General features: G+C 52.8%; 1 protein-coding gene across 5 annotated transcripts in view; it reads right to left on the bottom strand.

Moving 5' to 3' along the window:
• Positions 1-615: 615 nt before the first annotated feature.
• Positions 616-12,994, bottom strand: part of ABCC10 (ATP binding cassette subfamily C member 10) — a 28,896-nt gene continuing 16,517 nt past the window's right edge. For all 5 annotated transcript variants that reach the window (XM_065589223.1, XM_005296281.5, XM_065589222.1 and 2 more), the window contains exons 8-22: positions 12,808-12,979; positions 11,679-11,777; positions 11,223-11,412; positions 10,686-10,763; positions 9,764-9,955; positions 9,114-9,249; positions 8,426-8,621; positions 7,570-7,913; positions 7,222-7,391; positions 6,091-6,251; positions 5,392-5,645; positions 4,837-4,982; positions 4,228-4,325; positions 3,839-3,951; positions 616-1,181 (exon numbers count right to left, since the gene is read on the bottom strand). In XM_065589223.1, coding sequence (XP_065445295.1) covers positions 1,046-1,181; positions 3,839-3,951; positions 4,228-4,325; positions 4,837-4,982; positions 5,392-5,645; positions 6,091-6,251; positions 7,222-7,391; positions 7,570-7,913; positions 8,426-8,621; positions 9,114-9,249; positions 9,764-9,955; positions 10,686-10,763; positions 11,223-11,412; positions 11,679-11,777; positions 12,808-12,979 — 2,485 coding nt within the window. In that variant the 3' untranslated portion in view covers positions 616-1,045. The remainder of the gene's footprint in view (positions 1,182-3,838; positions 3,952-4,227; positions 4,326-4,836; positions 4,983-5,391; positions 5,646-6,090; positions 6,252-7,221; positions 7,392-7,569; positions 7,914-8,425; positions 8,622-9,113; positions 9,250-9,763; positions 9,956-10,685; positions 10,764-11,222; positions 11,413-11,678; positions 11,778-12,807; positions 12,980-12,994) is intronic.

The raw sequence follows: 12,994 nt of genomic DNA, 5'->3' as shown, positions 1-12,994 counted from the left end.
TGCTCCCTCATTCCCTGCCCATGCCCCAGATCCCCAGGCTGGCAGGCTCCACCCTGCCATGTGAGATACCTAGGCTTCATTACAGGGGCCTCTCTCTATGGCCAAACTGGAATCAGAGCAGTGCTGAGGAGCTCTGAGGAGAAGATTTCTCCAGCCTCCTGAACCAGAAGGTTGTGGAGCTGAGGGGAGAGGGATGAGCTCTCCTTTGGAACAGTGCCACCAAGATTAACTTTGGAGGCCTTTAAACACCAGAGGAGTGTAGTGTCCCCCAGCAGCCATAACAAGTACAACATGCAACACTGATACCATCTCTGGGCACTAGCGTATTTGTACATACAAGGGGCCAGATCCTGTCCCTAACCCAATGCCCACTATTCAGTCCAGTGAGGCTGTGCCATAAGGAAACCACAGCTCAGGGGTGGAGGTATCTGCAACCTGTGCTGGGCTCCCAGCATGCGGAAGGGCTTACTCCAGCAGGAGATGTAGTGGCAGAGAAACCATGACATGTGTGTCAGAGAGAGAGAGTGAGTCTTTTGACTGGGAGAGGGAGGCCTGGTTCTGGGGAAAGGGAAGCAGTGATGAGGGCCAGGGCCATAGGAGAAACAGAGAGCTTAATAAGGACATTTGCTCTTTATTTTAAATCACAAGTCCTTGAATGGGAGCCACTGATTCACCTGCCAGTAGAGAATAAACCCTCATTACACCAAAGGGGATGCTGCCCCAAGCCAGGAGCATGTTTCTCCATCCTAGGACTCTTGATCCAGACCAGTAAGTCTCGGTCCAACCCCATCACGGCTCAGGGGACTGCTCCTCATCCTCTCACGACTTGCACCTGAAACAAGGTCCACTCTGAGCAGGACCCAAGCCAAGAGCCAGTGTCACCCTCTGCTGTCCTTTGTGTAGGCTAGTGCATCCCCTATGGCAGCTCCTGGCCCAGCAGGAAGTAGGTGCCTGCACCCTCGAGCCTGTTGACCAGCGGAGATGGGGGTTGCAGGTGTGCAGCCAGGAGGTGCTCGTCACTGGTCTCAGTCTCTTAGCAGGGAAGTCATTGCTGCCCACTGGTCAAGAGCCGCTGAAACAAGGAGTCTTCCCTCTTGCTGAGGACAGCAGGCGAATCCAGCTCTGCCGCCTTCCCCGCATGCATCACTAGCACACGGTCTGAGTCCAGGATGGTGTTCAGCCTGGTGAGAGCAAACACAGCAACATGTGTGTGTGTGTGGGGGGGGGGGTCTTGGTCTGTGCAGGGAGACACACACCAAATATTGCTCCCCCATTCATTAGCACAGAAGCCTGAGACGCCCCAATAGGCACCAATTTCTACAGAGCCCTTCATCACAGTTGCTGGGGGAGCACTTATATACTCTCCTTCAGTGCTAAAATGCAGCCATCTCTGGGGAGGAATCTGGGAGCTGTTTAACAGGAACACTACACAACAACTTTCAAGACAGAGTGAGAACCCAGGAAGACAGCATTTCTAATAGGTGAGAGCAAGGAGGGTGGGAGTCAGAACACCTGGGTCACCTGCCTGGCTTTTCCACCAACTGGCTTTGTGAACTAGGGTGACTTATTTCGCCAGTCTGAGCCTCAGTTTCCCTATCTGTAAAATGGTGATAATGATACCCATTGCCTCCTGGGGGGCTGGGACCCTAAATTCATTCCTGTCTAAAGCACACAGAGATACAGTGGGAGGATGTAGTATTATTAATGGTATTATAATAAACTGCATGGGACTGCGTGAAGTCACAGCACTGGAATTGGATCAGAACTGACATTAATAACCCAACTCTTACAGAAAGTACTAGTGGATCTTCACATGGACCCCAAGTGGTCAGGATCTCAGTTTCCCATCTCCCCCAAAAGACAGAACCTCCCGCAGCCCATGGTGCCAGGCTGGGGCACAAAAGTCAGTCCTGATGGAGTGAAAAGTACCAACTACTGATTCTCTTGCAGCACCTGGATTTCCCTAAAGGTCTCCCATCCAAGTAATGACTCAACCACATACATAAGAACAGCCATACTGGGTCAGAGCAATGGTCCATCTAGCCCAAAATCCTGCCCTCCAACAGTGACCAATGTCAGGTTCTTCAGAGGGAATGTCCAGAACAGGGCAATTATCAAGTGATCCATCCCATCGTCTACTCCCAGCTTCTGGCAGTCAGAGGTTTAGGAACACCCAGAGCATGGGGATGCATCTCTGACCATGTTGGCTCATAGCCACTGATTAACCTATCATCCATGAACTTATCTAATTCTTTTTTGAACTCAGTTATAATTTTGGCCCTCACAATATTCCCCTGGCAAGGAGTTCCACAAGCTTGACTGTGCCTTGTGTGTGGAAGTACTTCCTTTTGTTTGTTTTAAACCTGCTGCCTATTAATTTCATTGGGTGACGCCTGGTTCTTGTGTTACGTGAATGGGGTTAAATAATACTTCCTTATTCACTTTCTCCACACCATTCCTGATTCTATGGACCTCTGTCATAACCCCCCCAGTTGTCTCTTTCCAAGTTGAACAGTCCCTGTTTTTTTAATCTCTCCTCAGCTGGAAGCTGCTTAATACCCTTAATTATTTTTGTTGCCCTTTTCAGTACCTGTTCCAATTCTAATGTATCTTTTTTGAGACGGGATGACTAGAACTGCACAGAGTATTCAAGACGATATTAGTCTACACAGCCTGAGGTGGCCTGGCTGCAGGGTGTTGTTCTTATCCACCAGTTCCTTCTTTCCCTTGGAGCTTTTTAACCTAGTGGTAATGGCCCACATCAGAGGAGCGAGGGCATCCCTGGCCCAGAGGTGGCAGTGCAGTCTCTCATCCTCTGGCTGTCCTGCAGTGCCCTCTACTGGGCAAGACCAGCTCTATTTCATGATCAGCACCCTCTCCGCTCTCCATGATGGCGGGGAGCTATCAGGCTCTCAGTTTTCTATATTCTCAATCCCTTTTCACCCTCTGAGGCTGCAATACCCCTGTTCCACTTGGCAGGAAATTCAGGGGCTCCCTAAGTCCCTATCAGACAGCTTCCAGCAATACATAGAACATGCTGGGTTTCCACCTGGCACCTACCAAAGAGAAGAGTTTGCTATTGGACAGTATCTGGATGCTTCTGGAGACTGGCAGCAGTCAGGTAGACTAGGGCCCAGGGGCAGGGGCTGAAGGAGGATGGTAAATACCTGCTTCACTCCAGAGCAACAAAAGGAAACAGACAAGTTTTCACTTGAAAAATCTTGTCATGCTGATTTCACGGCTCAACTCACATATGGAGCTGAATATCAAGTTGGGGGCAAACACAATGCTGAGACTGTGGGCATGGCCAGCACTGTGGGCATGGCGAGTGGGTAATGCTGGCACTGCGGGCGTGACCAGTGGGTAATGCTGGGGCTGTAGGTGTGGCTAGTGAGGGAAGTCTGGCGCTGGGGGCATGGTGAGTGGTTAATGGTGAGGCTGTGGCTGTGGCGAGGTGAGTTTAAGAGCAGAGGGTTGTGCCTTTCTCCATAAGGCTTTTAGAAGGCTCACAGGGTACGTTTACACTGCCTCTGGCAGCCAGCCTCCCAGCCAAGGTCCAGAGACTTGTGCTAGCAGGGCTCATGTTAGCGCTCTAAAAATAGCTGTGCAGATGGTGCTTCAATGTTACAGTCTGGGCTGGAGCTCAGGGTCTCACACGACCCCACCTTCCTCCCCCCAGCTCTAAAACCGGAGCTCTAGACCAAGCTCCAACATCTACACAGCTATTTTGAGAGTGCTAGTGTGAGCCCCTCTAGCACAAATCTGTGGATGGGGCTGGAAGGCTCACTCCCCAATGCAGAGGAGACATGCCCTTGGTGTGAGAGGAAGCCGACTGTACCTGTGTGCAATCGTGAGCACAGTTTTGTCAGCAAAGCGCTGGCGGATGGTCTGCTGTAGCAGCTGATCGGTCTTCTGATCCACACTGGCTGTGGCCTCATCGATGCACAGCACCTGCCAGTGACACAGTGACAAAATAAAGGGTATCCCAACACCATGGGAGGAGATCTCTGTTCCCAGCCCAGAGATACACTAAGAGGGTAGCATAAATCAGCTCACAGCCCTGATTCCCATACACAACAGACTGTCCATTTATTCACTAGGGCTTCCTGACACAGACTCCCTGTCCTGTCCTTCTACCCCCACAATCAGGAACAGGCACCCCTTCTCTGAACAAGTAACTTCCCTGCTTTGAGCAGGGAGAATCCAGTTGGAGTTAGCAGCACTCACCTTGGCCTGGGTCAGGAGGGCTCTTGCCAGACACACGAGCTGCCTCTGTCCCACTGACAGACTCTTCCCTCTCTCCCCCAGCTCACAGTCCAGTCCACCTGCAGGAAGGCAAGAACAGCACTCACCCAGCAAGGGTTTGGTTAGAGCCCCTGCACAGCATGCCTGGGCCAGGAGCTTCCAGCTGGTACTCAAGACCTCATCTCTGCTCAGCCCCAGTCCAAAGCCTTGGGATTTTAGACTTGGACAGAAGCAAGATTTGTCACTAACAGTGTGTGTGTGTGTGTGTATCCTCTGCTAGGATCACAGAGACTGCTGTGAGAGACTTGGAAGCCCCTATTCTTTCCCCACACTGGATCCCATTGGGGCTTGGCCTCCCTTAGTCAGATCCTGCCAGAGCCTTGCCTACCACCCCCACCAGATACCTCACCTGCTTCCAGTGGACCTTACAGGATTCTGCTTGGGCCTCATATGTCAATCCCATTGGACCCCACTGGAGTCTTACCTCCCCATACCAGATCTTGCTGCACCTAGGCCCTTGACTATCACCTCCAACTCACTGTCTCTGCCCACTACCAGAGCCTCCTCATCTCCTGCAGGCATTGGACTCACCCATCTGAGTAATCACCGCCTGTAGATGGCACTGCTCCAGAACCTGATACAGGTCAGAGTCTGTATGTCGCCCCAGGGGGTCCAAGTTCTCCCGGATTGTCCCACTGAATAAAAATGGGTCCTGGGGGATTATGGCCAGTTTGGATCTGCAGGGAGAGGAGAGATGAAGGCTTAGCAGGTGGGAACAGCATGGAAGCAAAAGGCTTTTCCTCTGAGCCAATGGTAACTAGGTTGGCCCTGACTCTCCTGGGCTGGTCTCAGCCATGGGCACTGTAAATTGGGCATGTCTGAGACACACCAGGGACCAGGCAGGGCTCTTCTCAGCCTGGGAGTCTCAGCACACACAACCAGGGCAGGAGGGGCTCAGGAACATTTCAGCAACTGACAGGAAACTGCCACAAGCAGCCAAAAGTGGCCAGAAAGGATCTCCACTAACCAGCCCCCTCAGTATCATTTTGTTGACAGCCATTAGAACCAGAGTCCTGTCTCTGGTGGAAGGGCTCCTGGCTGGACCCTAAATGCCATTTGCTCCTCCTTCTGCTCTGCCCACCGTACCTCAGACTCTCCAGGCCCACCGATCGGCTGTCGACATTGTCCAGGAGGATCCGTCCCCCCCTCAGCTCCACCATGCGGAAGAGTGCCAAGAAGATGGTAGATTTGCCAGATCCTGTGCGCCCCACAATCCCCACTTTCTCTCCAGGGTAGATGGTGAAGGTCACCCCATCCAGAGCATTGGGCAGTCCTGGCCGATATGTCAGAACCACCTGCTGGAACTCCACGTGGCCCCGGCTCGGCCAGTCAGGGGCAACCTCAAAGGAAGAAGACGATGAGACCAAAGTGTGACCAGGATCAAATACCAGCCCTGCCCCACTTGCCACCTGTCCCTTTACCTGGCTTCTCAGTTCCTGACCATCCCTGACTCTTAAGCCTCCTCTGCATCTCCCAATCGCACACCAGCCCTGCTCCACCCACCCTGCCCGTCTCCCCCGGCACAAGAAGACCTTGGGGGTTGGGGAAATGGGATGTTGGTATTAGGAAAGGGCAATTGCTCTGGGCAGTTCCTGTAGATCAGGCCAGCAGACCTCAGTGCCCACTCATTAGATCGCTGTAATCATCTCCAGCCACTGGCACATCAGGGCCCTGTGGGACACCTGAGCAGATGGGAAGAATGCACAGACAGGAGAGACAGTGCAAAGCACAGATCCATGAGATGGGATTCAGGCCAGAACTGGAGGGTTAAGTGAGAAGTTTTACCTGGACCAGCTGCTCCTGGGGCTCTATGGGGATGTCTGTGGAGTACTCCTCTGCTCGCTCCACACTCACCATCATGGTCTCTGTCTGTGTGAAGCTGGAGATGAGGCCTGACAGCAGGTTTGTGACAGACAGGGCATACGAGAGGGCCAGGCCTACAAGACCTGAGATGATAAGAGAGCACAGCAGGCATGTGAAGGAGTGGCAAAAGCTGGGGACGCAGCTCCAGCCAGGGTGGACTGAGGGGGACAAGGAAGGAGCCAAAGCACCAGGGGAAGGTTATAAGATGGCAACCCAGCTCTGGGATAGGGAGATGGAGGGGGAGGAGAAGAGGCTGAGGATCTACCTCCTGGACACGTGGATAGAGCTGCAGCTCTGGGACAGGGAAGAGGATGGCCTGAAACCAAGTGTTTTGGGCTCTGTATTGGATCCTGGCTAAGGATTGGCCAGACATGCTGGAAGCATGACTCTGGTGAGAAAACTACTTTGAACGAGAAACTCAAGTTTGTTAAGTTAGGTTTTAGTCTTAGAAGCATATTTTTACTTTTGTTTGTTTGTAACCATTTCTATCCCAATACCTTCTACTTAGTAACACTTAAATACTGGGGGCCATGAATCAGTGTTCATGTCACACTCCCCGTCAGTACCCGGCCCGGGCAAGCTAATGATCCGACCTGTGGACCAAATTTGGTGATGAATCCAGGTCACGTGCCACCTGAGGCACGTTGCGCATACACTAAGGAGGCTTAAATACCTGTTCTTTGTTAATAAACCTAATCTTGTTTTATTATACAACCCTTTCAGTGCAGTGTTTCCAACTGATGAGTAAAATCCTCAGTCAATCTAACAGGCTGGTGCTGTCTCTTTAAAGAAGCAGAGAACTCGATCAGGTTTTGTGAGTGCTACACTGAGAGGGGCTGAGCACTGCAGAGGAGATGGCTTTGGGGAGACGCAGGACTGCAAGGAGTAACCAGGCTGGTGGAAGCCAGGGTGAGGTCACTGTGCTGCAAGCAGGCTGCTGGTATCAGGGCTCTGAGCCAAAGCTGCACAGCACAGAAGCACCCAGGGTTACTGGGCAGGCAGTGACACAACCCCTTACTGGTCTGGGTGACCCTCCAAAGTTCCACAGCATACCTGGATTTCCCAGTTGCCTCTGGTGCTGGATGATGGCGATTCCTGCTATAGCTGTAACCACAGCAACTCCAATCATCTGTAGGCGGATGTCCAGCCACTGCATGGCGGTGTTACTGGCAAAGAGGCAGCGCTGGTTCTGCTCCAGTCGCAGCTGATTCTCTGCCTCAAATCTGGGCCGGGCACAATGCAGTGGTTAATATCAGGATCAGCCCCAGGGCCCACTGCCATTCATCTGTCACCCCAGCCAGCCCCAGGGCCAGAATCTCTAGATAACTTCTCCCTTACAAGAGTGAAAGCCCCAAGTTCTCCAGGTGCTGGCACCCTCCCCATCCGAGGAGCAGCCCTCACCTGTCTGTGGCCCGGGTGGCCCGGATAATGCTCAGCCCTGTCAGGGTCTCTGAGAAGTGGGTGTAGATGGGGGACAGGGTGAGGCTGTAGAGGCGCTTGAGCTCACGGGAGGTGCGCCGGTAATAGCGCTGTATGGAGAAGTAGAGGGCAGCCAGTGGCAGCAAGATCAGGCCAATCCAGGGCAGCCCATAGGTTATCATCACCAGCATGCCCAGCAGCCCAAAGACATTGGCCAGGAAGATGTTGAGGATGAAGGGCAGGCTGTCGTCCACGCAGTACAGGTCCGAAGAGAAGCGGTTCAGGATCCGGCCCGTCGGCGTAATGTCAAAAAAGGTCACTGTGGCCTGGCAACATGGGAACCAGAGTGGTAAGAGCCACGCTGGGCTGGGACAGCCTTGGAGAGGGAGCAGTGCCCCTGGAGTTATAGCTTGGCTGGCAGGTGGCCCAGCAAGCAGCCACCATTCAGAATGCCTGGAGAGAAGCAGGACTGAACATGGACCAGGAAGGAATTTCCAGCCTGCACTGGCCAGGCAGACCCAGACTCCAAACCCCTCTCCTCCCCAGTGTGGAGGTGCCCTGCTGGAATGGGCATCCCCAATCCCCAGCAGCAGCACACATCTCACAAGGCACAGCCAGTCACCTTCACAATGGGGTGGCTTCAAGGTACCTCTTGCTGTGGAGAGTTGAGAGGCAGGCATAATGATTGCAGCCAAGGGGTGGGCAATCTGTTCACCTCCCTGGCTGAGCAGGTCAGCACTCCAGTGAGATGGTTTGTGACTATCTCTGTTCACCCTGCCCCCATTTCTCTCCCCGAGCTGAGCTCCTGGGACCTCACCCTACCCCTTACAACTGTTACCTTCATCACTCTCTGGAGCAGCCGGCTGTGAATGACAGTGGCAGCGCGGATGGTGCCGTAGGCAAAGAGGAAGGCCCGCAGGATGGTGAAGACTGAGTTGGCCCCAGCAATGCCGCCATATACCATCAGGTAGAAGTTCACATCCAGTGTGCTATTGGGATGGACTGGAGCTGTGCCCAACACCTGGATGCGGGAGCTAGGAGAGAGAAGGAGACAGAATGTGCTACAGCCACAGTGCGCACTATGCCAAGGCTGACACCTAGAGCCCCTGAGACAGCAAACACAAGGGCCAGGGTTGGGGAGAAGCCAAGGGTCCTTATTCCTAAAATGGGCTAACAGCTTCTTCCTGCTTTTCACAAGCCATGGCAAGCTGCGGCAGACTGATCTCTACAATTCCAACTGTAGGCTCTCTCCACCCCCAAGAGCCTTGTGCAGCCAGGGGGTCTCCCATTTGCCTCAGACAGCAAATCCAGCAGCACCTCTTCACTACCCCTTTGCGCTGGGGTGGCCTTTTTGTCCCTATCTAGCTCTCACAACCATAGTGGCTCTGTGCAATGGGGGCGTTTAGCCATCTTCTATTCACAGCAAGAGGCCTTTGCAAAAGGGGCACCAAGGAGCAACTTTGGAGACCACTGCTCCCCCCACAGCCAGACCAAGCCAGCTCCTGAGCCAACCTATGCCCACTTACACCAGCCCCGCAAAGGAGAAGAGCAGCAGCTGTGGGGAAGGGACAGAAGCTGACAGGGGCCTCATGGAGATGTTCGCCGTCTGGGGCAGGTTGGAGATCCAGTGCGACAGCCACCAAACGGAGACATTCCCGGATGCTGCAGAGATACACAAGAGTCAGTGCAGGGTGGGGGTTAGACTCTGCTTCAGTCAACCTGTGGGAGAAGAGCAGGAAGTGGAGCTGAGCTGGGCCTTCCCTGAGGAACTGCCCTTACCTCCTCACTACCCAGCCTAATCTATACCCTGCTGTCAATACATTCGCCGCTGAGGTTACTTGAGCAGTAGAGATGACAGCTAGCAGCCATAGGAGCCAGGTACAGCAGGCCCCTGGGGAAAAACAGTCTTCTATGGAGACACAACCCCACACGCCAGTGTCCCCCAGGGTAACAGGTGCACAAATTAGACAAATCCTTCAACTTGATGGACAGGAAAGTGCTGAAGGGGCCCCGGCTGAAAGGTTAGGAGGATTGGGCCTTCCTTCTGCAGGGGCTATGGAGAGAGAGTAAACCCAGTCTGCCACCCCCAGGGGCCCCTCACATATCCGGGGAGCATAGCAAGGGAGCAAGAATGGAGAATGTCCCAAACAGAGAGTGGAGTGAGCTGCTGCCTTACCTTGCATCAGGAGCAGGGAGAAGAGGATGGACAATGCTAGGCAGCTGCCCACTGCCAGCCAATATGCCCTATACACCTGAAAAGCTACTGCCCCTTCTTTCTTTTCTTCCTCCCGCTGGAGGAGGCAGGTAGCTTGTCCCAGTTCCTCTGCCTCTATCTCCATGACCTTCTCCTGGCCTTGCTCAGCAAGGACTGGGGGGAAAAGGCACAGGTCAGTGCAGCACCAATAGGACCAGCTCCTCACTGTAAACAGGGCAGGTCTATGCCAAAGGGAAGACTTCGCCATATTCTTAGGAGGCTTTCTAAGGTTTGTCCCCTCTTCCTTCCCTTTGCAACAGAGTTCATGCCAGCAGCACCTTGTACCATAGGCATCTATCAGGAAGTTCTGCAGCAGGTGGGAGTGCAGATCAGCATACTGCTTCCTGGCCAGTATCCAATGGCCCCTTTACCCCAAGCATAGAAAATACCTCTAGCCCGTCGTGCGAGGTGTGGGAAGGGGGGTTCTTTTCCAAGCCCTACAGCTATCAATTTAATTACCCCCATTTCAGCTCATAACTGCAGATGTGATTACTGCTAAGGAGCCAGGAGGACTCAGAGAAACCCGTGTATTCAGACCTTTTCCACATATATTATATGCTCTATTTCTGCCACGAAAAGGAGGCAAGGCCTAGTCAGCAGATCAAGCACAGGGCTGTGAACCAGGAGTCTAATAATCCCAACTCAATCTGTGATGTTAGGCAAGTCACTTCCTCTGTCTCCCTCAGTTTCCCTTGGCTGCTTTCCTGCTCCACCCTGTCCCATTAGTGCAGTTTTCTTGAACTCCTGCTTGGAGATCAGATAGTGGCAGTAGGCGTTCCGCATGGATGTTATCCTGTGACCCCACCCACCCTCACCAATGCCCCTCAAACTGCCATATATTGACCTTTATTCTGCCTCCTCTTATTCTCCTCATTGACCTTGGGGGTGGCTTCCACCAGTGGCAGGATTTCAGATGGGGTCCCTAGAAAGAGAGAGACCGTGAGCGCTTTATACACTGCAGAGATCCTAAGGACCGTGTGCCAGCTGCGGAAGTTCAGCTAGCTATTTGGTACAAGATGGCCCAATTTACTTCTACCTCTGCCCTCCTATTCCTCCATTCAGCACCCACAACCCTACAAGCACTGCTCCACAGCTTCCTGTCCCTGCACTGTCTTACTCCAAGGCCCAACTCTTCAGAGTCCGTCTGCTTTATCCATACTCCTGTACATTTACCATGTCCCAGTTCTCCCAGCTTATCCAGTGTTCCTCTTCCCCAGGGCTCCCACTAATTTACCCCAGCCTCTTTGCAGCTGTCTGCTTTGATCCTCTATGGCCATTTTCCATCTGAACTCACAGCCCATCTGTCTGTCTGATAAGGCTGGGACAGAGTTCTTAGCCCTCTGGTACACAGACCAAAACAAAAACAGGTGTGCCACAGTACCTATCTTGACTATTCTGCCATTGTCCATGAGCAGCAAGGTGTCAGCCTTCTCTAAAAACTCCGTTCTGTGTGTGCAAAGAATCCTGGTCTTTTGTTTGAGAACTCCCAGAATACATTTCTGCATAAGGTGATTGGCTACATCAGCATCAACAGCTGCCAGTGGATCATCAAGAAGATAAATCTCCTTCTCCTGAGGAAGAAGAGACAGTGATACATTTCCCAGTTCCTTCAGTTCCAGCTTTCCCCAGCAGGTGGTGTTGTAGAGAATGGTGCAAGTGCATTGGCTTGGGGCAGCTCCCAGCTCCTTTAGCCCCAGCCTGCATGAACAGGAAGAGCTGGAGGATGTACAGCAGGAGGTCTGGCCGTTGGCCGTTTTCAGCTTCTCTAGCCCAGCCTTGGCTCTTGGACAATGCACCTGCAGCAATTGGCCCTCTGTAGGGTCACTCCCCTATTTACCTGATAAACGGCTCTAGCAAGGGCTATTCGAGCCTTCTGTCCCCCACTGAGGGTCACTCCATTCTCACCCACCTCCGTCTGGTCACCTGCTGGTAAGATCTAGAAGTGAAACACACAAGATAATCCATTAAAAAAGTTGCTTCACAGAGGCAGCATGACATAGGGGATGCAGAACCAGGACTCCTGAGTTCTATTCCTGGCTCTGACACTAACTCACTATGAGACTTTGGACAAGACACAAGTGGCCTGATTTTCAGAAACTCTGAGTACCTACAACTCCCACTAAAATCAAAGGGAGCTGCCAGCGCTCAGCATCTTGGAAAAAATCAGACCATAAGCCTCCTTGTGTTTCTGCTTCCCTGTCTGTGCAATGAAGGACAACAATCCCTCCCTCCCGGGTATAGTAGGAGGGTTCATCAGCTAATGTGTCTAATGTGCTTCCTGGATGGTATGTGGGGATTACTGATTGGAGAAGGGTGAGGGCCTGAATCAACCTAGATGAGCAATTCTTTCCTTCCAGCTCTCTTTAAGGTTGAGGCGTGGAGCATTATCAGACCTGCTGAGAGATTTGTTACTGCCTCCTCTCCTAAAAGGAGTCTGCCCTGCAGTTCCTTGGGACATCTGGGGCTGCTGCTGCCTTGATACTACCAGCAGTCCCACATGGAGGACACAAATTCAGGCCTCTTCTCATCCTGCATGGCCCCACCAGATCCTGGGGAAGGGCTTTCTGCTCCAACAAAGCATTGGCTTCTGATAGTTTCCCTGTAGCGAACCTGACTGCTTATTAATGGGAGTACTCAGGCAGCCTCGAACAACCTCTCCCTTCCCTGGGATTCAGAGCTTTCTGCTCCTCAGGACAAGTCTTAGAGGAAACAGTACAAAGTGTTGCCAAGCCAGCCTCACACATGCGCCTCAGCCCAAGGGAAGGGAAGTGACTCAATGTCAGGGACCAGTAATGAAAATGAACAAACAGCTAGGCTGCGTGAGACACATGGCACATTTGGCTTAGGAAGGAGGGAGAGGCTGGGGAAATAGGTTCTATGCCCTGATGGAGAAGTTAAGGTTCAGGCTGAGATTCAGGGCAGGGCACAGGGAAGCCAGTGGGACGTTTTCATCACAGGGCACTCACATTCAGATCGTCAGAAAGTGCACAGGCCTCAAGCACCTCCTGGTAGAGCCTGGCATCATAGTCCCTCCCAAAGAGGATATTCTCACGGACAGTGGTAAACTGGATCCAGGGCTCCTGGGTGGCCAGGCCGAATCCTCGCTCCAGATCCCAGACATACACTTGCCCACCAAGTCTGCAAACACCCCAG

The sequence above is a fragment of the Chrysemys picta genome, chromosome 3, assembly GCF_011386835.1.
Source record: "Chrysemys picta bellii isolate R12L10 chromosome 3, ASM1138683v2, whole genome shotgun sequence".
In the NCBI taxonomy this organism is placed as follows: Eukaryota; Metazoa; Chordata; order Testudines; family Emydidae; genus Chrysemys; species Chrysemys picta.
This window is presented reverse-complemented; position numbering and strand designations above follow the sequence as displayed.